At 35.3% G+C, this 27,792-nt stretch overlaps 1 protein-coding gene across 2 annotated transcripts in view; it reads right to left on the minus strand.

The window, feature by feature from the left end:
* Positions 1-15,691: 15,691 nt before the first annotated feature.
* Positions 15,692-27,792, minus strand: part of LOC136853417 (uncharacterized) — a 31,767-nt gene continuing 19,666 nt past the window's right edge. For both annotated transcript variants that reach the window (XM_067128929.1, XM_067128928.1), the window contains exons 3-6: positions 24,239-24,274; positions 23,190-23,342; positions 17,806-17,937; positions 15,692-17,143 (exon numbers count right to left, since the gene is read on the minus strand). In XM_067128929.1, the coding sequence (XP_066985030.1) occupies positions 16,956-17,143; positions 17,806-17,937; positions 23,190-23,342; positions 24,239-24,274 (509 nt within the window). In that variant the 3' untranslated portion in view covers positions 15,692-16,955. The remainder of the gene's footprint in view (positions 17,144-17,805; positions 17,938-23,189; positions 23,343-24,238; positions 24,275-27,792) is intronic.

Genomic DNA, 27,792 nt, shown 5'->3' on the forward strand with positions numbered 1-27,792 from the left:
GACAGATGAAAAGCTTCTCTCCCGCTTTACGACAAGACCTCACGCGAACAGAATAATCTTTTGCTTACGTGAAGCAGACTAACATGAGCATTTGACAGCACCAGCTGTACAGCGAGGGTCGATAGGTAATAAGTAAAGGATAAAATGCTTTGGTAAGAAAATTATTATTATTATTATTATTATTATTATTATTATTATTATTATTATTATTATTATTATTATTATTATCATTAAGAGAATGCATACTTAGGAACAGGCCTAAATGCCATGAACTGAATATGCTGTGAAAAAATTATATAAAAGGAAAAAATGACAAAAGATAAAGAACGGAGTAGGAATAAATATGTTTTCAATAACACATCATATATATATATATATATATATATATATATATATATATATATATATATATATATATATATATATATATATATATATATATATATATATATATATATATATGATAGAAATAATCAACACACATGAAAGGTATAAAATGAAACCTAAAAAAAAAAAAAGAAGCAAAGGAGAATGCAGTATAGCCACCTCCCAAACTCGAAACACTGAAGGCCACCATACAAATAAGAGATGCTAAAGGCACCACCTAGGAATTGAGACCATGGGCTATATGGGAACAGCCAGTTTAAGACAACTAATTATAATACTTGGGATAACTCAGAAGACAAACTGCGGCACGAATATTCGAATCACTTAAGAACAGAACAGAAAAAAATTTAGGCCTAAGGCCAAGCGCTGGGACCTATGTGGTCATTCAGCACTGAAAGGGAAATTGACAGTAAAAAGGTCTGAGAGGTGTAACAGGAGGAAAACCTCGCAGTTGCACTATAAATCAGTTGTTAAGAGAGGGTGGAAAATAAGATGGAAGAAAGAGACTATGAACGTAGGTACAGTAAAAGGAATGGAAGGGGTTGCAGCTAGGGGCCGAAGGGACGCTCTAAAGAACCTTAAGTAATGCCTACAGTGCACTGCATGAGGTGCATTGATGGCACTACCCCCTTACGGGGCCGAATCAGTTAAGAAAATACTTGAAAAGAGAGAATTTTGAGAACGCCAAGTGACCACGCAAAATAAATTGCTTGAATATCATAGGCAAGGAGTCAATGTAAATCCTATTATTATATTAGATGCTTTCCAAGTGACCAAACTTGAGTACCATACACCAATTATCACTCTTCGAGGCCTAAGACAACAGATTTATACATATATATATATATATATATATATATATATATATATATATATATATATATATATATATATATATATATATATATATATATATATATATACAGGCATATATATATGAATATATAAATATATGTATGTATATACAGTATATATATATATATATATATATATATATATATATATATATATATATATATATATATATATATATATATATATATATATTTTATGTATGCATGTATGTATCTATAATATGTAATACATACATATGAGAGAATCATGATTTGAGATGGAAATGAAATGGCACCTACTAATAGCATACTAACTAGACTGTATTGATGAATATGGAGTGAGGAAACTGTGGTTTTCCCGTTAAATATGTAAAACTGTTTGACATTCATTAGCGAAGTAGATTCAGAGTTGTTGATGGAGTCTTCTCAGGTGATGAGAATCATCATTAAATAGAGGAGTGCCCCAGGTGATGTTATGTTACCTCTGCTGTTTGCCCTTCTCGGAGAATTTGTAATGAAATAAGTAGTCTGAGGTGGAAGAGAAGGTTTAGATTGGAGTAACGGCAGCTAGTTGACAAAGTTGGCTATACAGAAGATATAAATCTTAAGAGAGATTCAACTGAATATGGAATTTAAGCCAAAGGCCAAGCACTGGGACCCATGAGGTCATTCAGCGTTGAAACGGAAATTGGCAGTAAAAGGTTTGAAAGGTGCAACAAAAGGAAAACCCCTCAGTTGCACTATGAAACAACCGTTAGGAAAGGGTGGAAAGTAAGATGGAAGAAAGATATTATGAAAGGAGGTATAGTAAAAGGAACGTAAGGGGGTTGCAGCTAGGGGCCAAATGCACGCTGTAAAGAACCTTAAGTAATGCCCACAGTGCACCGCATGAGGTACAGTGATAGTACTACCCCCCTACGGAGGAGAAAAGACTCAAGATAAATAGGATTCATGAGGAAAGAGTGTGCACAAAGGGATGACAAAACACTGGATGGAGATTAATCAAGGTGAAACCTTTCAGTATTAAGAAGCAATGACCTCAAGTACGGGTTCTCATGAATCGGAATTCAGAGGAAGACTAAAAGAGGTCAATCTAATAATTGGTAGGCTTAATGAGATTTGGAAACCAAATGTCTAAAAGTATAGAAGATCTCTATGTCTACATGTGACATGAATCATGGTATAAAAAAAACTAAGAGCTTTTGCCCATTTGAAAATAAGACTTTAAGAATATTATGAGTCAGATGGCAGGATAAAGTGAGAAATAACGGAAGTTCTATATGTAGATAAGATAATAATAAAAGGGAGATGGAGATGGCTCGGTTATGCCTTTGCACAACCCCTGGGAGAATGGTACGTGGTAGTGGCAGCTGGGTTCCTGTGGGCAAAAGGTGAACTGAAAGACCCAGACCTACTTTGTAAGTGTTTGGAAGTTTGCATTTTTGAAACTGAGAAGCCCATTTGCATTCAGCATTTTCTAGTAGAGGTTTCTATCACCTGTCTTGAAAACTTAACAGTAATCCGGAGAAATATAATGCAATTACACGCATAATATATTCGAATAATATGAACCGGTTTGTGAATTGCGATTTATTGTTTAAAACTGACTTCCCTCTTCATCCAGACTGTTTTAGAAATTTCTAAGGTTTTCTGTGTTCCCAAAGATCTGTGGTCTTCTCTACCGGCAAGGTTAGGGCTTTCAATTATATATCGGCATAAATAAGAGAGCGCTTTCACGGTTCTGGTTTCCAAAGAATATAAATAAATAAAATAAATATACACACACATATATCTGTATGTATAAAATATATATATATATATATATATATATATATATATATATATATATATATATATATATATATATATATATACATATATGTGTGTGTATATGCATGTATGTTAATGTTCCATGAAAAGAATTTAAGTCGCATCCTAAAGACGATGTGTAATTCCTTTCAGAAACGCAAATGTTTATTGGCTGCAAGAGAATATCAGCTGTTGCGTAACTTTTCCGTGCATGCACTACAGTTCCAGCAACAAGGTTTGGACCCATTTTTAAATAATAATATGGTAATAAATAAGGGAATACATCCTAAGAGTCAACCTAGAATGCCCTAAATATAGTAACCTCCAAAAACCACCGAAAATTGTTCTTGAAAAATGAGCAACTGAGAAACGGCACCGGATATTGCGTTTGCAGCGCCCATTACACGGGCGGTAGTTAATTCCAGGTTACCTTCAGTAAGGCTGCCAAACATAGCATCACCTCAGGACCGGTACGTGTCTCCAATGGGCTCCCAGGTTTCTTTCAGTCTCCCACTTTCTCTTCCTTTTCATTATTTATCTACAGATAGAAGAGAAGTTGTTTGTAATAGGCCATATTTCCTACAGTTGAAGGTTGCAGGGCAGTTCGAATATGTGATATATATATATATATATATATATATATATATATATATATATATATATATATATATATATATATATATATATATATATATATATATGTTTATAAACTGTATATATCTTGTATATATAAGTTGAAGACCTATATATATATATATATATATATATATATATATATATATATATATATATATATATATATATATATATATATATATATATTATATTTATGTTTATATACTGTATATATCTTGTATATATATATGAAGACCTACTTTTATATATATATATATATATATATATATATATATATATATATATATATATATATATATATATATAAGCTGAAGAAGACCTAAATATACTTATGAATGTTTTCATATTTTTTAAAATTTAATTAATAATCAACTTAAGCGATGGAAAACACCAGGCTATGATGGAAAGAAGAAAGAAAGATCTGATGATTCGGGATTGGAAGTCTAAGCAAAGGTATCAGGCTTGAGAACGAAACTAATAGAGTTTTTCGAAAAGAAGACGCTGGTTTTCTAAAAAGAAGTAGTTACATAGATCAGATATTTGTGTGATGACATATAGTTCATCAATGTATGGAATTTGGAAATCCCCATCTGATGATTCGTGTTGATTGCGAGAAAGTTTTCGAGAGCGCCCACTGACCACAAATTATGGAGGGTCTTGTGTCAATAGGATTTTCCCATGACATACGTAAAGCTAATTGAAAGTATCCATAAATGAAGTAGATGTAATGGCAATGTTGAGGAAATCTTTTCCAATGAATTTGTACTACATAATGGGGTACTACAAGGAATGCTATTACAGCTTTGTTGTTCGCCCCAATAGATTTTATGAATGAATCGCGGTCGGTAATGGATGATGAGGTTTAGATTAGCGTAACGACACAAACTTTATAGAATAAATTTAACATCTATAGAGATGCAACTCGCAATTAATCTAAGTAAACGGAAGCAATGTTGGCAAAGTTTGCACAATGGGATGAAATAACACTAGATGGAGGAAGGATTAATGAAGACGTTTCTTTCAGATATTCAAGAATAATGAACTAGACCACTTTTGTATCCAGTAAATCAATGGATTAAAGATTAGAGGTGCGAAGAGTTCAACGTATGGAAGTTAGTTTGGAAATTAGTTAAAGTTGTTCAGGGAATTAGCATCCCAAAGAAAGTAGGCTTGTCTTGTGGACACGTGTTTTTTACATGCTTTTATTTAACTTGACTTCTGCGTCTCTGTCTGTCTGTCTGTCTGTTTGGGTCAAAACTTGTAACTCAGTTTTCGACCTGTTCCCTTCGTCCGATGAAGGGGCGGGGAGGGGACGGTCCACCCTGGGCATCACTGTCCGGTGCGGCGGCACTCTGGCATCTTTTAAGCAGGTCTGGACTGGTATAATTCTAGATTGTCTATTATATTTCGTCTGATCGGAACACTGAACAGCGATTTATCGACTCTCAGTGGGCGATTTTTGACAACGGCAACCCTGGTTAAATAAATGATTGAGATGTTAATGCTTAAAAGGTGCGCTTAATTTTCACCACTTTAGTACTCTTTAGCGCGGGAATGGGGCTGCACTTTCAGAGTCCGGCCCGGGCTACACTAACGCTAGTTACGGCACTAATCCGATAGACTTGAAATTTTGCATGTTTACTCAATTCCGGTGACTATACAACCTTACATGATCAGTAGGTCAGCAGTGACCTCTAGTGACCCTACAGTGACCTCTCCCAGTATCTCAGGATTTGTAAGAAACTCTTCGGATTTTGCATACCTTCTTTTACTCGGTTGAATAAGTTGATAACTCGCGGCTTTTTCAAACCTTCTTTGGCTCGACAGGATATCGCGTTCAGTTTTATTAGCTACAGTCATAAATCGGTTACAATTTCTTTCAAAACTAAAAAGTATAAAATAAAAAAAAAAAAAAAACACGCTTCTATTAAAATGCACAAAATAGTAAAAAATATTTTTTGAGAGAGACCAGGACTTTCTTACAATTAATCATGTCTATAAAAATAAAAGCGTGGCCCAAAAACTTTGAAGGAAATGCTACAAGAAAAGAAATATATTTTTTTTAATTTCTTGTAGCATTTCCTTCCATGTTTGACGACCACGCTTTTATTTTTGTAGACATGATTAATTGTAAGAAAATCCAGGCGTGTCTCAAAAAATTATTTTTTTACTTTTTTGTGCATTTTAATAAAAGCGTTTTTTAATTTTTTTTTTTAGAACTGATAGACAGGCAAATGAAGAGGTGTCATAAAAGTAATGCACAAATGGGGAATAGGAAAGATACGACTAAAATTAAAGGCGGAAATATGCAAAAGGAGACAGGGAAACAAAAATGGGGTAAGACATGGATGTTTTGGTTTTCCAAATACACTAGAAAGCTAACATCTTGTACTTTCTCCTCTAAGGGGAGAAGGCGAAGGGCGGAAACACATACGTACATACAATCACACGCACATGTAATATGCATATATATATATATATATATATATATATATATATATATATATATATATATGTGTGTGTGTGTGTGTGTGTGTGTGTGTGTGTGTGTGTGTGTGTGTAACATATACACAACACATATATAATATATACACACATATGCAATATATATATATGTGTGTGTGTGTGTGTGTGTGTATCAAATAGGAATACAAAGCAATGTGTAGAATAATTCCCAAAGCTGCAGCTAACAATGACCATAGTAAACAAGTTTTATCTACAGTAAATCACACAGGTAAACCCTTGATTTAGTAGCCAAGAGAATAAATAGAATAAAGCCTATTGCACACACTCCTCTTAACGTTTAGCACCTTTACATAGGAGGTCAACCGCCAGTGACCTGGCCGGAGGGAAGCCAGCCATCTGTCAGCAGAATCGTTATTCGAAAGCAACTATTACAGCGCTCGGAGGAGTGGAAACGGAGAAAGTGATCTGCGCATGCGTTGATCTTTAATTGCAGGTTACGAAACTGACATCTTTAACTTCCGTTTTAGCATCAGTGTCAACTTCTAAGTTATAAAGGCTATTAGGAAAATGCATACTGTTTTGAGAAATGGGAAGAGATAACTGCTGCCTGGAGCTGGTTTCATTTTCATACAACGTATTACTGAAAGAACCTGTCATGACAGGGATCATCAATGACACGAAAAATCCTTTTTAGCTCTTCGAGACTGAAGCGGAAGTCTTCATGTGGGGGATACTAGAAGAGACTTCCAATACTGGGAGATGGAAATATTTACTATCCTTAAAATTCACTGAAATGGCTTTTTTAGGTATAAAAAAAGAGTAACTCCAAAACAGCGAAGTAAAGAAATGCAATATGGCGCTTACTGGAATAGGAAATGGAATATAAAATTTGGGCCAAAGGCAAAGAGCTGGGACCTATGAGGTCATTCGGCGCTGAAAGGGAAATTGAGCGTAAAGGGTGTTAAAGGTGTAACAGGAGGAAAGCCTTCAAGTTGCACTATGAAACAATTGTTAGGAGAGTGTGGAAAGTAAAATGGAAGAAAGAGAATATTAACGGAAGTACAGTAAAAAGGAATGAAAGAGGGTGCAGGTAGGGACCGAAGGGACACTGCAAAGAACCTTAGCTAAAAAAGTTAAGTATACCTTTGTTTTACCAGACCACTGAGCTGATTAACAGCTCTCCTAGGGCTGGCCCGAAGGATTAGACTTATTTTACGTGGCTAAGAACCAATTGGTTACTTAGCAACGGGACCTACAGTTTATTGTGGAATCCGAACCACATTAAAGCGAGAAATGAATTTCTATCACCAGAAATAAATTCATCTACAAGATATTAACGGTATAAATTACATGAACTCTATAAATCAAATGAACTATATTATAATACTATGAACAGGGTATAAATCGAAATGACTGGATTTTTGAACGCAATCAGGTTAAACTTTTAGCAATATCCATTCATGTTACCTTGGATACGAAAAAAAAATGCATCAAATTTTTCTGTAATGATTCCTGTGCTTGGCATATTCTAATTTCATATCTAAAGTAATATCTATACCACTACACTAACTATTAAATTAAAAACTTTGCAGTATAAGATGTCTTTTGAAATATTAAAAGATCTCGGTTCAAAGTTTGCTTTCCTCAGTTTGTACTGAAGTAATTCGAAATACGATGCTTGAAATAATTAAGTCTATCCACTTCAAACTATAATTATATACAATCTCTGGAATTCATCTGCTGTGAATGACTCTGAGAAAATAAGAATAAAATACGAAAAACAAAACAATAATTCCCTTCAGTCTCCCCCTTCCTGAAATCTTTAAAAAGGTAGAAATAGGTTTTGTCATTTCACTTTCTAGGACCACTGAGCACAGAAAAGCACACTAAAGAAAACTGGACCGCGGTTACACACTGGGATACAAATCAATGAAATTGAGATCCTGTGCATTTGGTGAATATGAATGGACAATAAATGGTGAAGGAAAAACCGTGAGAAAAAAAATATAACCAAGTTACGTCTGTCTTCAAAACAGAAAAATGTAATTTTGTTGTCAATTGAGCGGAGAGGCAGCGTTACATCAAAAAATACGAGGAGTGTTGCCAGGCAATTAGGTTTAAGTGATCATTTAGCAAAAATGTATTCAGAAACTGACTTCTCAGCATCATTATTAAATATAATTTTACTGTAAAGTTCTTCAGCAGGATAATAGTATCTTGTAAGCAAGCAAATGCAAGCTTAAATGATAAAATCTAACCTTTGCTAAATTTAGCCTTTGAGTTAATCAGCGGTTTAACAATGAACGAAGGAAAACGTTCGCATTCCCTAAAAAAAAGCGCAATGCGTTACTACGTATCTTATGCAGTAACCTATGAAGCATTTACATTTTGTGACTCATATAATCCTATGCTCATTAAACCCGGGTGCGTTTAGTGGAAATTCGAGTATTTAAAAGCAAGTAAAAATGCATTCATTTTACAATCACTCTAGAAATGTAAACCATTTGAAATATAAAGGGTTGTTGATTTACAATGGTATGTTTCTATTTAAAAAAAAATCAACAGTGAATTAGCTATACCTACAAACTGAAATGTAAATCGGTTAACCATATAGATGATGATGATGATATACGTGAAGTTTGGCGCCAAAACTCAAGTCACTCAGAGTTATAACCGCAGAAATGGAACCCGGTTGAAGAATGAATTTCGGAACGTGGTTTACACTTACTTGATATAGACCATGTGAAGTTGCTCATCTTGGAGATTAGCTGAAGATTCGTCGATCAAACTTGAATTCGAGGGTAACCCTGAAGAAATACTACGATTTTAAGCTGAATTAAAATATTTCGGTTTCTTGACAGATGAAATTGCGTTTTTAGTGTTTTATTACTTGTAAATTTTATCAGAGGTACTGTCATCTCTATCCTTTCTTCCTGCGTTGGCGGCATCCAAGCCTTTTCAGGCTTTCTTGTATAACCATTATTGACAAAATACTGTATTGTATTAAAATACTTAGTCCGTAAAGTACTTGTAAACAACAGGACCTCCCGAAAAGAAACTTGCTTTTATTACAGTGCTCATGATGTAGGTTTCATCTTCCAAAATACACTCACAATTTCAAAAGCATCTACTGTATGGCCGAAGGCACGGTCTAATGAAAAAGGAAAAGCTTAAAAGTCAGATCACTTCAACGCAACCAATTATCACCCTGACCGAACGACAACTGGCGGGAAACTCTAAGCCCGAGTTCCAGCTAACTGCTAGTTCCATCCAACAACGATCCCTATTCACTCAGCCACCCGCCGCCTGAAGAACTCCACTTCGTCTCATCTCCTACGATGCCGTCGTAGGCCAACGACGTACTGCACGGTGGTAGGGCACTTTGCCCCACCAATTGAGGTAGTGACAGAAGCAGGAAGGTCTCTCCTACCCCACCCCTACGGAAGAGCTTCCCCCACCGATCACCAACAGCGGAGCCTGCTGCTGTCACAACCATGCCATGAAGACCATCTAGACGCCAAACAAGCTATTTACTTTCAAGGTTCTTACGTCTTGGAATGGCACCGGAGGCCGGCTTTGTAATGATCAGTGGAGACAGACGGAGGAGGGTAGTATATATATATATATATATATATATATATATATATATATATATATATATATATATATATATATATATATATATATATATATATATATATATAATATATATATATATATATATATATATATATATATATATATATATATATATATATATATATAATAAGAATATATATATCTCCATCTGTTTATTTATATATCTGTATGTATGTATATATATATATATATATATATATATATATATATATATATATATATATTACGTGTATATATACATATATATGTACACAATGCCCCATATATTCATTTACTGTATAAAAGAAGCTACAGGTTTCACTTCCTGTTTAAGTTACTTCGTCTAATTAATTTGGGAAGATTTTTCTCCTCAAATATTACGTAAATTTGAATGGCTTATAGCTCTCTCTCTCTCTTTCTCTCTCTTTATGTCCTGGACATATTTTCCAGAGCAATGAGCAACAATATATTTCGTACCTTGTCTCTGTGAAATGTTATTGCTTTCAGTATTGTAAAATGCCATCACAAAATGTTTCATTCTTTGCACTTCACATCACCCTAACCCAGTCTTTTCCTTTTCAAGAACTGTGACGTTAACAAGGTCGACAATAAAAAAAATGTGTTTTTAGTTAATGAAATTATATATACTGTATATATATATATATATATATATATATATATATATATATATATATATATATATATATATATATATATATATATATATATATATATAATTTCATATATTAATATATAAATATACATTTTCTTATTAAGTCGAAAACATTTTCTTATTGTCGACCTTGTTAATTGTGATGCATTTAAGTAAAAACCAATCAGTCAGACAGTCTAGAATAGCATATATCGTTATCACCATTTAACATAAAAAAATTATCTTTAGTACTTTTAGATCACAGGATGAATAGTCTACCTAATATGGATCTGTTAATATCTTCATAAACACCTTCCCTAAATATATAGGTCTTCTTTTACATCACTCTAATGATATTTCCTCATACAAATTCCACAAAGAGCTGTCAGAGGATTTACCTTATGTGCATCATATAACCTTAGAGTGACTTAGACAATTTCCTCCGCTTAACCAAACGCATTAATAATCAAAATTGTAAATCCCAAAATTGTTAATCCCAAAACTTCTCACGGACGACATCGCTTAAGGTCGAATCTCGGCACCCGAATTTCTGGTCCATCTTATAACAGGAAATTCTGAGTCTCCAAAATACGTCGAGGGGGAAATTCGGAGATGCATGAATCATTGAACTGAATTGAACTGAATATAGAATTTAGGCCCAAGGCCACGTGCTGGAGCTATGAGGTCATTCAGCGCTGAAACGGAAAGTGACAGTAAAAATTTTGAAAGGCGTATCAGGAGGAAAACCTCGCAGCTGCACTTTGAAATAATTGTTAGGAGAGGGTGGAAAGTAAGCTGGAAGAAAGAGAATGTGAAAAGAGGTACAGTAAAAGGAACGAAAGGGGTTGCAGCTAGAGGTCGAAGGGACGCGGCAAAGAACCTTAGTAATGCCTACATAGCACTGCATGAGGTGCACTGACGGTACTAACACCCTACGGGGGAGATGCATCAATCTCCGATTTGGATATACTGTATATATTCCCTGTTGCTATTGCACAGATTTCAGCTCATTTCCAGGAGAGAATAGTGGATTCACGTGGGTTTGTTCATCATTCTTGAATGCGTAGATTGACCATGTGGTTAGTTATGAGTATAATGTGCTTAAAGTTATATTGGATCACTTTACGCCAAATTTCTCCTCCTTAGTTATATATGTTTTTATGTATATTCTTTCAGTCAATAGGTGTGTATGTTGACTGGTATATAACAAATCAGGAGAAATTAAAAAATCCATATATATATAATATATATATATAATATATATATATGCATGTATATATATGTTATATATATATATATTATATATATGCATATATATATGTATATATATATATATATATATATATATATATATATATATATATATATATATATATATATATATATATATATATATATATATATATATATATATATATATATATATACTGTATAATATATATATATATATATATATATATATATATATATATATATATATATATATATATATGTGTGTTCGTTTCTGTCAGAAATCATAATGAGAGAAGCTCTAAGGTGCAAGTTCTAGATAATATAATAAAGCATAAGCCAACGTTAAACCCTAGTCAGCTGTCACTCTTCCATAGCATTTGGGTTTGGGTCTGTTGCATATTCCTCTTACCAACTAAAACGACACAAGAGACCTTTGCAGATGCGCAGACAACCTGAAGAAAGGCTTGATTACAGAAGAGCCTTGTGTATTGTGAGGATGGGGGCGGGGACAAGGAAAATGCGGAGGAAGGTGGTGAGAGCATTACGGCAAGGATCATAAATCATGGCATTGTTCCTTCATCCCTCTCGCTCGAATCTCGCCTAAGCAGTCGGTATACCGGCACTCCCCTAGCACCTCCCCACCCCCCAACCACCACTCTCTCGGTGGGGGATTTCCTGCTGTTGCCGGGAAATCACACTAAGTGACAAAGAAAAATGAATGTGACGGAAGGAAGAACGCAGACGGTGATAATGATGGAGGTGACGTTCAAAGAAGGGGAAGAGAGAACTTAGATGGTGATGAATGTGATGATGATGATGGTGGTGGTGGAAATGCGGGACGGATTACTGTAAATATTAGAGGCCACAACGTGACAACAGGTGGTGGAAAGAAGGGGGAAGGTAACGACCACGTGGAGGTGAAAGGCCGTCATAGAAGCCGAAGCAAAAGCAGAATCGTAGATCATATGAAAACGGAAGACACCAACGCCAACGTTGACTGATACGGGAAGCAATGAACACAATCTCCAAAATAAAAATGCCTCGAATAAGATAATGTGTCGATTAATGAGCACTAATTAGGAGGAAAAACCAGCCATAAAGAAACCACGGAACAAAATCCTCTTCAGAATCAATTTTAATTGCTGGATGATTCACCGAGTTTTTCATCGTACCCAGGAAGTATCAGTTAGAGCAGACCTCACAGAATGATCACGAATGAACATTCATTAAAATTAGTGGCTTCAGTGTCTCTACAATCATAGCATCCGTCCGGCTCCCTACATCTGAAGCTCTTTGTCCATCCCAACAAACTCTCTCTCTCTCTGTCAGGATTCAGACACCAACTCCAAATATAACAAGAGGGAGAAATTGGTCGCAAACTTTGAATGGTGGAACATGTACCTCATCCCTTTGAACGCTAAGATGGAAATCTCTATTTTCAATAATAGTTTAAGTCCGTCTCCCTGAATGTGACTTAATAAAAAATATTATTCCTGACGGATGATTCATAAGCTTTGAAATATCTTCCACAAATAACTAATGTACTAAAATCCTCGAGTAAGATTCTAAAATATAAAACACTTTTGTTTTTATTTTCTTTAATACTGGTGATGGTTTTAATTTTTAGTAAATACAGATAGATTCCTAAAAGCAAGTAAAATCACAAACTTTAAGATATATGTGTGTCTATTTCGACAAGATTGTAATATACCATTTGCTTTCTCTCCCTCTCTCTGTGAACGTTTTAATAGAATTATTCCGTTATAGCAGAACTCTGTAGAGGCAAATTCGACACGAGACCCCTTTATTCCATTGTATGCTAATTCCTCCTACGTATGTGAGGACATGGTAACGTTTCGTATTAGGAAGTTGAAAATTGCTACTTATACCCGTCCGCATCGAGCTTATATAAACGACCCCTATGAGATCACGGGAAATTTAAGTACGGGGCGAGGTCCAGTACCTTCGTTAAACTATTTATTCGCCCGAAAATACGATTTTTATCAGATTTGATTTATTTGTATATGCCCATTTGTTTATTTGTTTGCTCCATCGAGCAATAGAGCAACTGTCTTTGTCTTTATTGCTTTACATTTATAATGTGTAAAAATTAGATGTATTTTCAATATCATCATTTGCATATCCGCTCTAAGATTCCGTACGTGGAAGGAATGGGCCAGTGCTATAATTACGATTCGATGTTAATCATTAGCGACAAAATTCCAAAAAGAAAAAGAAAGGACCTCATCAAGAAAATTACAAAATAATCTCCATTAATGTTAACACAGGAAGTCAGCGCCTTAATTAACAGTCGAAATCTTACGATGCAGCATTCGTTGTTGCTGTTAAACAGCGCACGTGAGGACCTCTTAAGCATTCCAGTTTCATATTCATACGTTGAACATATACTTTATTTTCAATTCTTGTTTAATAAGCAGCCAGTAAAGCTCATTTGTGATGGCGTGACCTTATTACGCCAACAATTATTCATGATTAATTTTGCTGCCCTGTAATTTCAGGAAGCAATTTGGCAGATCATTACAGAGGCAGTTACGGTTGTCTAATCTTGTGAATACATAATCATGTGCAAGTACTTTTCAGCTGTTTCATTTTGAAAAATTACAAATGAAAGTTACATCTCTTAGGTGGCAATGTACTATATTTACTACAGTACCATTTCTTAAGTGGTGAAGTCCTATATTTACTATGGTACATATCCGATCTGTTAAATTAAGGTGTTCATCAATTAACATTTAAAGTTTTCTCTTTATCTTTAGAATTTTTGCATCCATGTTGTTTATATTTCTGTTCTAGTCTCTGGTTTTTCTTATTTGGTTTTAGTGTTTTTCTGTCCATCCAACTCTGTGTCCCTAATTATGTTCTTTATTGTGACTATGATATACTGTGATGTTTATAAGCAGGCAGAAATATATATGTCATGTTAAACATGATGAATATATATTCCTGAACACTACACGAAAAGGAGGAACATAACACAAAAACTTCATCCTGAACTCTAAGTGAAGAAAGAAACATGACGGAAAGAATTCATTAGCTTTGTACGAAAAAGAGAAACAAAAAAGATTAATTCATGAATTCTACATGAAAACAGAAAACAAAAAGTGGTCCTCAATACTACATGAAGTGAGAAACATGTCAAAAACGTAACTTAAGTCCTCATATGAAATGACAGACATTGAAAAGGATCTCTGAACTCCCTAATAAATTAGAAAAAAAAAGAAAAATTCCCCGCCAGCTTCAAATGGGAGATGACTTAAAAACAAACCTAGGGATCTCATTACACAGGAAACGCGACAGCAACTTAACATTACAATGGAACTCGTTAGAATACACTTCCGAACCCCACGTTAAATTAAAACATAACAAAACCATAATGGAGAATCAATGAGACTTTACAAAAATGCAATTATGGAATCCACATTCATGAGAAATCTGACGAAAAATACAATTTTGATTGAACATACACTAAAGATTAGAAATACGCTGAACTCCAGTTTATTGAGAAACTTGACAAAAAGATATGAATTTCCAGAGCAGCCTGTAACATTTAATAATAAGCTCCAAGGATTGTGTTATTCATCACAATATCGGCTTCTGAACGCCAATAGAAACTGGCTCCTCGGCGGAAATATCTTCGCATAAATTTAAAAAAAAAAAAATTTTTTTTGCAGCAAAGACGTCATTCTAAAAATCTGTCTCCTTCTTCACGGAAACTTGCAAGGTCTATAGAGATGTCTCGTATCTCTATAGACCTTGGAAACTTGCGCGTGGGCCAACTTCCGCTTGCCGTGTTATCAAAGATGTATTGTCGATGCTCTTTTGAGCATCCCAGTTAAAGAAATCTTTGACTCTTGAACTCAAAACAATAATACATAATCATATTTTGATAATTTACAGAATCGCTTAAACATGTTTAAACAAGATTTTTGCCCACTTATCAAATTACTTACATCTCAGACAAAACAAAATCTTTCATAATTACTCACCATATGTCAATTTAAAATCCATTAGTGCTGCGACCAAAATAACATTTCTGTTTATTTGAGGCATAATTTTATTAAAAAACAAGTAATCCTCATAAGGAATGACACTGATTTTCTATTTTGGACATAACAAAGAGCATTTTGTGTTATTATCTAAATTTAAAGCAAATTGAATGCTGAGAAGTAAATTAACATTTAACGCGCACTCCAATGTTTTTAATCATTAAAATCTGTTATATTTATGAAAAAGAGGAATCTAAAAGAAACAGGCTGATTTCAACTGACTTCCTGATTTACGTGGTGTGGAAAACAAATAGTCAATGAATATAGGAAGAATGATAATTGACTATGCGGCTTTCAATTTGCTATTTCGCGTATTGACAGAAAAAACATTAATGTAATCCTACATAAGATAATCAGCAGAAACAAAAACGAAAAAAATATTACTTATATTACATTAACATTTAATTATATCTAAGAATATAAAGGTCAAGGATGCCACATGATGAGGAATATAGTGTTCGAGACAAAATCTTCCCGAGTCCCAGTCTTACCAATACAGGACAAATATGCTTTAGCTGCATCTACACAACAGTACTGGATGTTACTCCAAGTTAACACATAGTCCCGCCCCTTTGACAGGGTAATTGCCAAAAGTTTCCAGAGGGGTCATTAACAATTAAGCTGTACAGACAGCAAGTCTAACATATGCAGAATTGCTATCTGCAAACTATTTCACGATTCCAGCTAATAAAAATGAACTGTCGTTAAATTTTCTCATGATAACAAAACTCATGTGGTTGCCATCATTATACTTTCAGATAATATCTTGTTGTCCGAAATGAAACTACAGACATTGAAAATTATGTAAAGGGAGAGTACAATACCGAGATGAAGAATGAAATAAAAAAAAATACAATACTGAGATAGAATGAAATAAAAAAATACAATACCGAGATAAAAAAATGAAATAAAAAATACAATACCGAGATAAAGAATGAAATCAAACAATTTTTAAGACTGAATTCGTAAAAGTTCTTCTGAGGATGCTATGCTATCACTTTTAAATGAGGAGAGTCACATGTAGTCTTGTTCGACACAATGCAGCCACCGAGCATCAAGGACAGAAAAGAACAATCAATGTGAGATAGTCACGATTTTTTTCCCAACTGGTGAAAACATCTCCCTTTCGTTCAGCCCCAAATGTTATCAAAACAAATTTCTGATCACCTAAAAATTAGAGATATCTGACCATTTCGACCGATTACATGACTAACTAAACTGGGACATTTTGTTTCTTATTGTCGTCTCCCTCGTTTATCTTCGTTTGCATCCCCTGAGGCAGAAGGCAAGGATTCCTACGACGAAGGAGACGGCAAAGAGAATGTCCAAAACAATGATGCATACGAAGGAAAGCTTGAAAAGGGCGGGGTTGCAGCCGTTGTTGTACCAGAAGTGGGCATAGTCAGGATCCTTTGACCAAGCTTGATAAATGAAGTAGTTTCCTGTTGTGAAACAGCCAAGTTAGAAGATCAATTTTGGTCTTTGGTTTGAAGGAATGAATATCAAGAGTCAATTTGCCTACTAAAAGAAGGAAGGGTTTTTGAAAACCCAAAGGAATAACTATGAACTTGAATTGAAAGTGCTGAATTGTTGCGTAGAACAATATTCCAAGATAAATTTTGAAAGTAACAATAAACACTAGTAAGTGACTAGAGGCAATAATAACTGAATAGATACTAGTTTTGTTAAACAAAATGGTAGTTTCAACAGCATTTATTTTATATAGTAAACGCCCAATTCGTCTTATCAATTGCTTTTCTTGCGGTGGAACGGTTGCAAGCAATTGACCGATATTCATATCCGGTGGTTTAGTGATATGTAGGAGGTAGTTCTCCCACGAGAACTACACATCACTAAACCACCGGATATGAACATCGGTCAATTGCTTGCAACCATTCCAGCGCAAGAAAAGCAATTGATAAGACGAATTGAGCGTTTACTATATAAAATAAATGCTGTTGAAACTGCCATTTTGTTTAACAAAACCTATATCAAAGAAGGTCTTTTTCCTAATATGAATAGATACTAATTGTCTTTTTATTCTTAGATTACTTAGCATATTTTTTAAACGGATTTTGTCAGAAGAGAACCTGGGTTGTCTTACCTGCAATGAACCAAGCGGATGTAAACAGGAAGATGATAAAACTGACGATTTTAACAACAATGTTCACGCTTCCATCTTTAGACGTCTTCTTGGCCACACCACCGATGCCAATTCCGAAAAGCAGTATGAAACCTATGAAATAGAAAAGACTTGATAAACGTAATGCAGAGACTGGTGCAAAGATTCACAAAACATGAAATAATGTACAAATATACTAAAAATTTTTCCTGTAAATGAATTCATGAATTCATCACACGAATAAAGAGGTTTCACCTTAATATCTTGTCATGTAAAGAGAGATCCTCCCTTACGCAAGTTCGTAATGTAATTTACGTGCATAAGAACACAGGCTAAGTCTCACAGACACTGATTTAAAAACTGGAGTCACATCTCTGCTTACTGAACTCTGCTCAAGGGTGGCTGATAACCCATTCCTAACGGGATGAAGTCTTTACGAAGCATATTCAGACTGCAAAATGGCAAAAGTTAGCCCTGAGCCATTTTGCACAACGAAAATATAATTAATTGTGAAAATCTGAACACTTGCCATCTTCTGAACGTCCGTTGCTCCTTTACCTATGGCAAGAATCAGTAAGGTATATCACAGTAATGTCAGGACACTTTCTAAAGCGAGTTTCCTGAGAATAAATTTTATACTGTGCTCCACAGTAACCTGCTACACCTTCCAACATTCTTGGTATAACACTGGACACGAAAACAACAGCAATAAAAAAATAGAAAAAAAAAAAAAAAAAAAAATAATAATAATAATAATAATAATAATAATAATAATAATAATAATAATAAACATTCAGCATTCTTGGCATAACACGGGAAACGAAAACAACAACAACAACAACAACAATAATAATAATAATAATAATAATAATAATAATAATAATAATAATAATAATAATGGGCGCCGTGGTAGAGTGGTTTAGCTAATCGATGGACTGATTAAGCAACATTGGTGCTGCTCAGACGTTGGATGGGTGACCACTCTCCTAGGATCTTTGCCACAATTTCCTCTGTCTACTCAGCTGTAAATGAGTACCTATTCCCGATGGGGCAGGGTCCAGCTATGGGTTAAATAGCAAAATTCAGCGATGATGGAAAGAAATGAAAGAGTCAAAGACAACGGCGTAAATGGAACCTCTGGCAACAGAGGAGCTTCGTCCGGCAGCCAGATATACAGCCCAGTCAACGGGGAGGACAGTCAGGTACTTGGAGGTCGTCATCCAGCAAATAACCACCACAACGACAATAACCAGCAAGGAAATATGGCGATGCTACATCAGAAGCAACCTGACAGAAAGAGGATACAGAAGAAGATGGGTCAACATCTGGAATGAGAGAAATAACACCCCTCAAACAGAACAGAGGCTGGCAGACCAAGTAAGGAACATAAAGAAAAGAGAACTGGCTCTCCACAACAGAGGGGAACTGGAAAGAGAAATAACACCCAGCAACGCAGGACAAGAACTAAGAGACGATGACACAGAAAACGACAGAAATGATGAGCTGCCAAACAACGACACACGAGGAAATGGGAGGAAAAGATCAGACAATGGATGAAGTAAGATACAGAAAGAACAAAGATCCACTCCATGAAAGCCTACAAGACAAAGCAACTAAGGGAGAAAACAAATGACATTAATAAAATGAGACTAATACACCACCAGTATCACAGAAACCAATAACCTGGCATATGCAGAAGCCAAAACAGCAACCACCTTGGGAAAGGCGCCTGAAAAACAAATCATGACTATGAGATCTGACTTGAGTAAACTGAAAGAGATGGCAGAAAAAAGGCTAAGAAGCAAGAAAACAAGAGGAGAAATACAAAGTACAGGAGAAGGGACTAAACAGCACAATAAAAGGTATAAAACAAAGGCTTAAAGCAAAGCACAGAAGATCCAATGGTAAATGAACAGGAATAAAGGGTATCAACAGAACAAACTCTTTGGAACCAACCAGAAAAGACTATACAGTACAGCCAACTAAGAGGGGAAGACAACCACCAGGAAATTCCTGAAGCCGAACCGAAGTAAGAGACTCTAGGAAAACATATGGAGCAATCTGGTATCACACAACAGACATTCAACATGGCTCCAGGAAGTCAAGGCGGAAGAAATGGGGAGAATAAAACAAGATTCACCGAGATCACAACAGACACAGTAAGGGTAGGTTCACACAGGGCGTTTTTAACTGTGGCAGCCACCTCTCGTTTAACGCTGTAATTGTTCACACGAAGCATTTCTGACTGCGGTGGTGAGCCAATGTTTCTTTATAATTTATATATATATATATAATGCTTCTTTATATATATATATATATTCATCTACTTCTTTATATGACATCCAGTGTCAGAATGATCCCCTCTCCATAGTTAACAGTTGGCAGTGACAGCGATGCAATAGTGTGTGTGACTGTGATCACGGGGACCAGGCGTGGTGACCAGGGTTGCTATGGTAACGCACAATCTCTTTTCTCATTCGCTGACACACAGCCAATGATGGCACCTGCTGTTTTCAAAAAGCGCAGTTCACTGCTGTGTGCGAACAATGTCACTGACTTGTATGTATCTTGACACGCCCAGCAATCGCGCGTTGGCGAGGGGAATCTCGCTACCGCGATGTATTGGAAACCGCCGCGATATGCCATGGTTACATGTGAACAATTCCATAAGCTAACATCGAACAATCGACCGTGCGTATCTCACAGTGCTGTTAAAAATGCCCGGTGTGAACGTAGCCTCAGACACCAACTAAAGATAATGCTCAACTGGAGAGCCCCAGGTCCCGATGAAGTCCATGGATACTGGCTCGAAAACTTCAAGGCCCTATGCCCACGAATAGCAGGGAGAACATCCTTAGTACAGAAATACAAGAACATGGGAAACATAGCAAGTAACTACAGGCCTATCACCTGCCTTCCAATAATGTGGAAGTTACTAGCAGGTATCATCAGTGAAAGGCTAGACAACTACCTAGAGCAGGGTTTTCAAACACCATCCCCCCAGGGAAAGGCTGCACAAAGTTAGACCTCTCCCCAGCAAGATAGACAAATGCCACAGGTAAATAATTAGAATAATTTTCTTTATTTTTAGAATTCTTTGTGTTTATTGTTGGTATGTCAGGAGAGTTGTGTAATTGTATAGTACTTGCAAATATAACAATGGAATGTTTTTCTGCTTTTGTTTTGTTTTCTACTTTATACAAAGTGAAGGATACACATTATTGAATGTAAAAATACCCAAAATGGTACGTGAGGAGAAAAAGGTTGAAAACCCCAGACCTAACAGACACCATCCCCCACCAACAGAAAGGCTGCACAAAAGACCAGCTCCTGATAGACAAAATGCTAATGAAGAATAGTAAGAGAAGGAGAACCAACCTAATCATGGCATGGATTGACTACAAGAAAGCCTTCGACATGATACCGCACACATGGCTAATAGAATGTCTGAAAATATATGGGGCAGAGGAAAACACCATCAGCTTCCTAAAAAATACAATGTGCAACTGGAGTACAGAACTTACAAGCTCTGGGATAAGACTAGCAGAGGTTAACATCAGGAGAGGGATCTTTCCAGGCGACTCACTGTCCCCACTACTCTTCACAGAAGCCATTATTCCCACGACAAAATCTGCAGAAGATGGATGCTGGGTACCAACTCAAGAAAGGAGGCAACAGAATTAACCATTTGATGTACATGGACGACATCAAGCTGTATGATAAGAACATCAAAGAAATAGATACCCTAATCCAGACTGTAAGTATTGTATCTGGGGACATCCGGATGGAGTTTGGAATAGAAAAATGCGCCTTGGTCAACATACAAAAAGGCAAAGTAACAAGGATGAGACCGGATGCAAATACCTGGGAATAATAGGAGAGGATATAAAATACCAAGAGATGAAGGACACGATCAGGAAAGAACTATATGCAGAGAATTAAGGCGATACTCAAGTCAAAACTCAACGCTGGAACATGATGAAAGACATAAACACATGGGCAGTACCAGTAATCAGATACAGGACAAGAGTGGTGGAGTGGACGAAGGCTGAACTCTGCAGCATAGACCAGAAAACTAGGAAACACATGACAATACACAAAACACTACACCCAAGAGCAAATACAGACAGACTATACATAACACGAAAGGAAGTGGAGAGAGGGCTACTAAGCACAGAGGACTGTGTCAACCTCAAGAGCAGAGCACTGGGGCAGTATCTGAAAACCAGTGAAGACAAGTGGCTAAGGAGTGCATGGGAAAAAGGACTGATAAAAGTAGATGAAGACCCAGAAATATACAGAGGCAGGAGAATGAAAAACAGAACAGAGGAATGGCACAACAAACCAAAGAACATGGCAATGGCCACAGAGGGGAGAACTCAAGAAGGAAACAGAAGGAATGCTAACAGCAGCACAAGATCAGGCCCTAAGAACCAGATATGTTCAAAGAACAATAGATGGAAATAACATCTCACCCATATGCAGGAAGTGCAATATGAAAGACGAGACCATAAACCACATAGCAAGCGAATGTCCGGCGCTTGCACAGAACCAGTACAAAAAGAGGCATGATTCAGCAGCTGCTGAAACACCAGCTAGCTTGCAGTAATAAGTGGTACCAACACCAACCTGAGGCAGTGATAGAAAACAATCAGGCAAAGATCCTCTGGGACTATGGTATCAGAACAGATAGGATGATACGTGCCAACAGACCAGACGTGACATTGACTGACAAAATCAAGAGGAAAGTATCACTCATTGATGTCGCAATACCATGGGACACCAGAGTAGATGAGAAATAAAGAGAAAAAACTGATACCTATCAAGACCTGAAAATCGAAATAAGAAGGATATAGGGTAATCCAGTGGAAATTGTATCCATAATCATAGGAACACTAGGCACGATCCCAAGATCCCTGAAAAGGAATCTGGAAAAACTAGATGCCAAAGTAGCCCCAGGACTCATGCAGAAGAGTGTGCTACTAGAAACAGCGCACATAGTGAGAAAAGTGATGGACTCCTAAGGAGGCAGGATGCAGCCCGGAACCCCACACTATAAAAAAAAAAAACACCCAGTCGAATAAGATGACTGTGATAGACAAATAATAATAATAATAATAATAATAATAATAATAATAATAATAATAATAATAATAAATAGGTTGCGCAGCCTTCATATTTAACAGGACATGTTTAACAGAGGGTCCTCTTCCTTGTAATAATAATAATAATAATAATAATAATAATAATAATAATAATAATAATAATAATAAGAAGAAGAAGAAGAAGAAGAAGAAGAAGAAGAAGAAGAAGAAGAAGAAGAAGAAGAAGATGATGATGATGATAGAGAAAAACTACTATCCTACCTTGTACAATAAGCCAAACTGGGATCATGGGTTCAATCTTGCAATCGCTGATGAAGACAATTCCACAGACGATGAACGTGATGCCAAATATGGGGATGATGATCGCACCGGCAATCAACACGGGGACCTGGATAATTGCAGCCAAGCAATTACCTGCAATTAGGAAGCATTGAGGCTGCCGTATGCTCATGCTGACGGTCGAGGCATTATTTTTTTTTGTTTGCGGGAACCAGAACACTTGAAAGTATTTTTCAGGAATGCGTTTAAATGTAAGGTGATTATTTTAGTGAGGATGGTTTGACAATATCCAGGCTAATTTTACTGTAATTAAGAGATGCATGGGGTTTTTTCGGTGTCATAAAGAGATCCTTGCTTTGAGAATAATTAAAATACCTCAGCTATGCAGGGAGTCAAATCCTTCATTAAACCCTGATTAATGTTTTGCAACTGATACATTTATCACCTGCTGGGAGTAATTTGAAGAAATTTTTTTGTGTGTTTAGTCACATTTACAGCAATTATTCTATATAAATATAATGGAAGCATTCATTCTTCTTAAAGAAAAGCTTTGTAATTTTCGTCACTATAATTTTAAATACAACAAGGGCTTAAAAATAACAGTTCAACTTGGTGTTCTGAAGATATGAAAATGCTGAAAAACTTATCCCCGTGAATATTGTATATTAAGTACAAAAAAAACAAAGTGAGTTAAATAATAAAAATAAAAAGATAACACATTCCACAACTAGACAGTAATTTGGTCCACAAATTTCTTTTCTCATAATTTACGCATATTTCTGAAAGTAAAGCATCCACGGTAAAGGGTTTTTGCCAAAATTTTACTCCCTGAAAATCTGGCTGATATCTAGTATTTACTAAGTTCCCTTAATATTGTGATGTCATGTTATGGTGCAAATTATTCAAATCTCATATAATGGTATAAATTACTAAAATTCTCTATCTCTCTCTCTCTTCTACTTTGAGATCCAGTGATTCATGACAATTATCTGACTAGAGTTGCCAGCTTTAATCTGTTCGTTCATACTCACCAACGCCGCCACCGTCCTCTTCATCGTAGCTAACGTCTGAAAAAAAGAGAAAATAAGTTAATTTTGAAAGAAGCAGAGTGAAGTTCTTAAACAGGTTGTGCATGAGTACTAAGCTTAACTAAAAAGTACAAGCGTCTTGCCGAGTACTCTCCTCTTGTGATGACAGACCTGCATTAGAAAATTAGACATTGAACCCAGAGGCACGGAAGATGGATAGGCTGTTCATCATTTTGTGAATATTGAAAAATACATGAAAAAAGATGTATTGGAACTGGAATTGCAATATAAAATTTAGGCCAAAGGCCAAGCAATGGGACCTATGTTGAAACAATTGTTAGGAGAGGGTGAGAAGTAAGATAAAAGAAAGAGAATATGAACGGAGATATAGTAAAGAAGATGAAAGAGGTTGCAGCTAGGGCCTAAGGGACGCTGCAAAGAACCCTCAAGTAATGCCTACAGTGCACCGCGTGAGGTGCGCTGACAGCAATAACCCCCCTACGGGATATACATAGAAGCTGTAAAAAAATAACAATAAACGAATCTACAGATAGTTTTCTTTTTTTTGGCTCATTTCATATCGCAGCTCCTGGCAGTAGGGTAAGGAATCAAATGCCTTTTCCGACTGCACATTGAAATCATTTATCGTTAAAGATTACGGAGGACATCTAAGTTTCTTCGTGGGTGCTCTGGATGGCACAAATATCTCAGGGAACTTTCATGAAAATAATTTAATATACATCAGTCATTAATAGTAAGAGTAACTGTTTAAAAAAATCGGTATCAAACACACACACACATATATATACAGTATATATATACACATATATATATAAGTAATCGACACACAACCAGGTGTGGAACAGAAATAAATTTCTGACTAACGCCGAGATCGAACCCAGAACTCTAAACTGTAAGGCAAAGGCGCTACAACCGGAACACACGTCATAAAAGGTCGGGTCCGGTTGGTGGCGCTTGCCTTTTGAATTTACATATATATATATATATATATATATATATATATATATATATATATATATATATATATATATATATATATGTGTGTGTGTGTGTGTGTGTGTGTGTGTGTGTGTGTGTGTTTTATATAAATCATCAGACTAAAATAATTGAAAATTTTACTAGTTATTAAAACTATCAATCAACACAAGGTCAAGGAATTTAGTCGACTCCAGGGAGCTTGTGTTGATAGCTGTAATAACTTCGTAAAAGTTTTAATTATTTTAGGAAACTCTTACTGAGTGGTAGTGCACTTGAGGCATCTATAATCTAAGACAACACTAGAGCTCTGACGGAAAATGCTCAATTAGTTTTACTTTGCTGTTCCACTTACTACATCTGGCAACTGCTGCTTCAGCTTTTAACTCGTGACTATCATTAGAATGAAACTGCGATCCTATAAAAAGGTGGTCTGGCAGCACAGACAAAAGACTGCAGATTGAAAATAAGGATAAGGAAAGAAAATCAGTGAAAATGAGTAAATTAGCAAGGCCAAGAGAGACGGGGTCTACCCAAATGGGTGTAGTTGCCTCCCACCTGGGGTGACTACGTAGGCGATGACGTATCTTAGAGGTAACCTCTTAATCTATTACCTGTCCGTTGTGGAAGACATTTGTCTTCGAAATATAAATCAATAAAATCTATCCTTTTGGTGTTATATATATATATATATATATATATATATATATATATATATATATATATATATATATATATATATAAATATATATTATATATATAAATATTTATGTTTATAGATATATATATAGTATATATATAAATATTTATATATATATATATATATATATATATATATATATATATATATATATATATATATATATATATATATATATATATCTAATAAAGGTAGCGCATAAAAACACCAAAAGGATAGATTTTACAGATTAATATTTCGAAGACAAATTTCTTCTTCAACGAACAGGTAATAGATTAAAAGTCACCCCAGGTGGGAGGCGACTCCACCTAATTGGATAGACCTCGTTTCTCTTGGCCTTGCTAATTTGCTCATTTTCACTGATTTTTTTTTATTATCCTTATTTTCAATCTGCAGTCTTTTGTCTGTGCCGCCAGACCACCTTTTTATAGGATCGTTGTTTCATTCTAACGATAGTCACGAGTTAAAAGCTGAAGCAGCAGTTGCCAAAAGTAGTAAATGGAACAGCAAAGTAAAGCAAATTGCGCATTTTCCGTTAGAGCTCTAGTCTTGACGACGAGGTACAGGAAATTGGAGAAGTGTGTGTGTGTGTGTGTGTGTGTATATATATATATATATATATATATATATATATATATATATATATATATATATATATATATATATATATATTTTTTTTTTTTTTATCATAATCACCTTAACACGTTATTCATCTCTCACACATCACAACAGGTGAAAAAAAAAACGGAGGGCTGGGGTAGGTCCTAACCAGTTTCGACTTTATTTCCAAGGCAATGACTTGAAGTCGAAACTGATCAGGACCTACAACCAGCCTCTTTTTTTTTTTTTTTTTTACCTGTTGTGATGTGTGAGAGATGAATCACGTGGTAATGTGGTTATGGCCAAATATGTTTGTGCTGTGTGTGTATATATATATATATATATATATATATATATATATATATATATATATATATATATATATATATATATATATATATATATAAACACATCACAACAGGTAAAAAAAAAAAAAAAGAGGCTGGGTGTCAGTCCTAACCAGTTTCTATACTTTATTTCCAAGCCAATGACTTGGAAGTAAAGTCGAAACTGGTCGAGACCTACACCCAGCCTCTTTTTTTTTTACCTATTGTGATGTGTGAGAGATGAATCACGTGTTAATGTAATTATGGCCAAATATGTTTGTGTCATATATATATATATATATATATATATATATATATATATATATATATATATATATATATATATATATATATATATATATATATATATACACACACATTTACATACACACAAACACGTGTGTGTGTATTTGTGTGAATGTGACATAAAACACGCACATGCATATATATATGTATATGTACACACAAACACACACACAACACATACACATGCACGCACACACACACAAACATATATATGTGTGTGTGCGTGTGTCTGTGTGGATGTGTCAGTGAATTTCATGTCACAGACACTCGTGACTTTTATTTTTACACACACAAACATTAAGCCACAAATATCGTTTGAGATATCGAGTTCCCTCAATACCTCGGGAAGGACTTTCACCTGTGGGGAATTATAATCAAGTGCTTGGGGAAGTACTTGTAAATAATAATTCCCCTTGGGGTGAAAGTTCTTCCCAAGGTATTGAGGGAACTCGATATCAAACGATATTTGTGGCTTAATGTTTGTGTGTTCGTGTGTGTGAATTTTTTGTCAAATGCACACGTGACTTTTATTTTCATATTACCTATTAAGCTACAAATAATGCCCAACAAAGAATCCTATATCTTAGGAAGAACTAACACTCAAGGGGAATTGTAGTAAAGTGCTTGGG

Source organism: Macrobrachium rosenbergii, chromosome 27 (assembly GCF_040412425.1).
Source record: "Macrobrachium rosenbergii isolate ZJJX-2024 chromosome 27, ASM4041242v1, whole genome shotgun sequence".
NCBI classification, from domain to species: Eukaryota; Metazoa; Arthropoda; class Malacostraca; order Decapoda; family Palaemonidae; genus Macrobrachium; species Macrobrachium rosenbergii.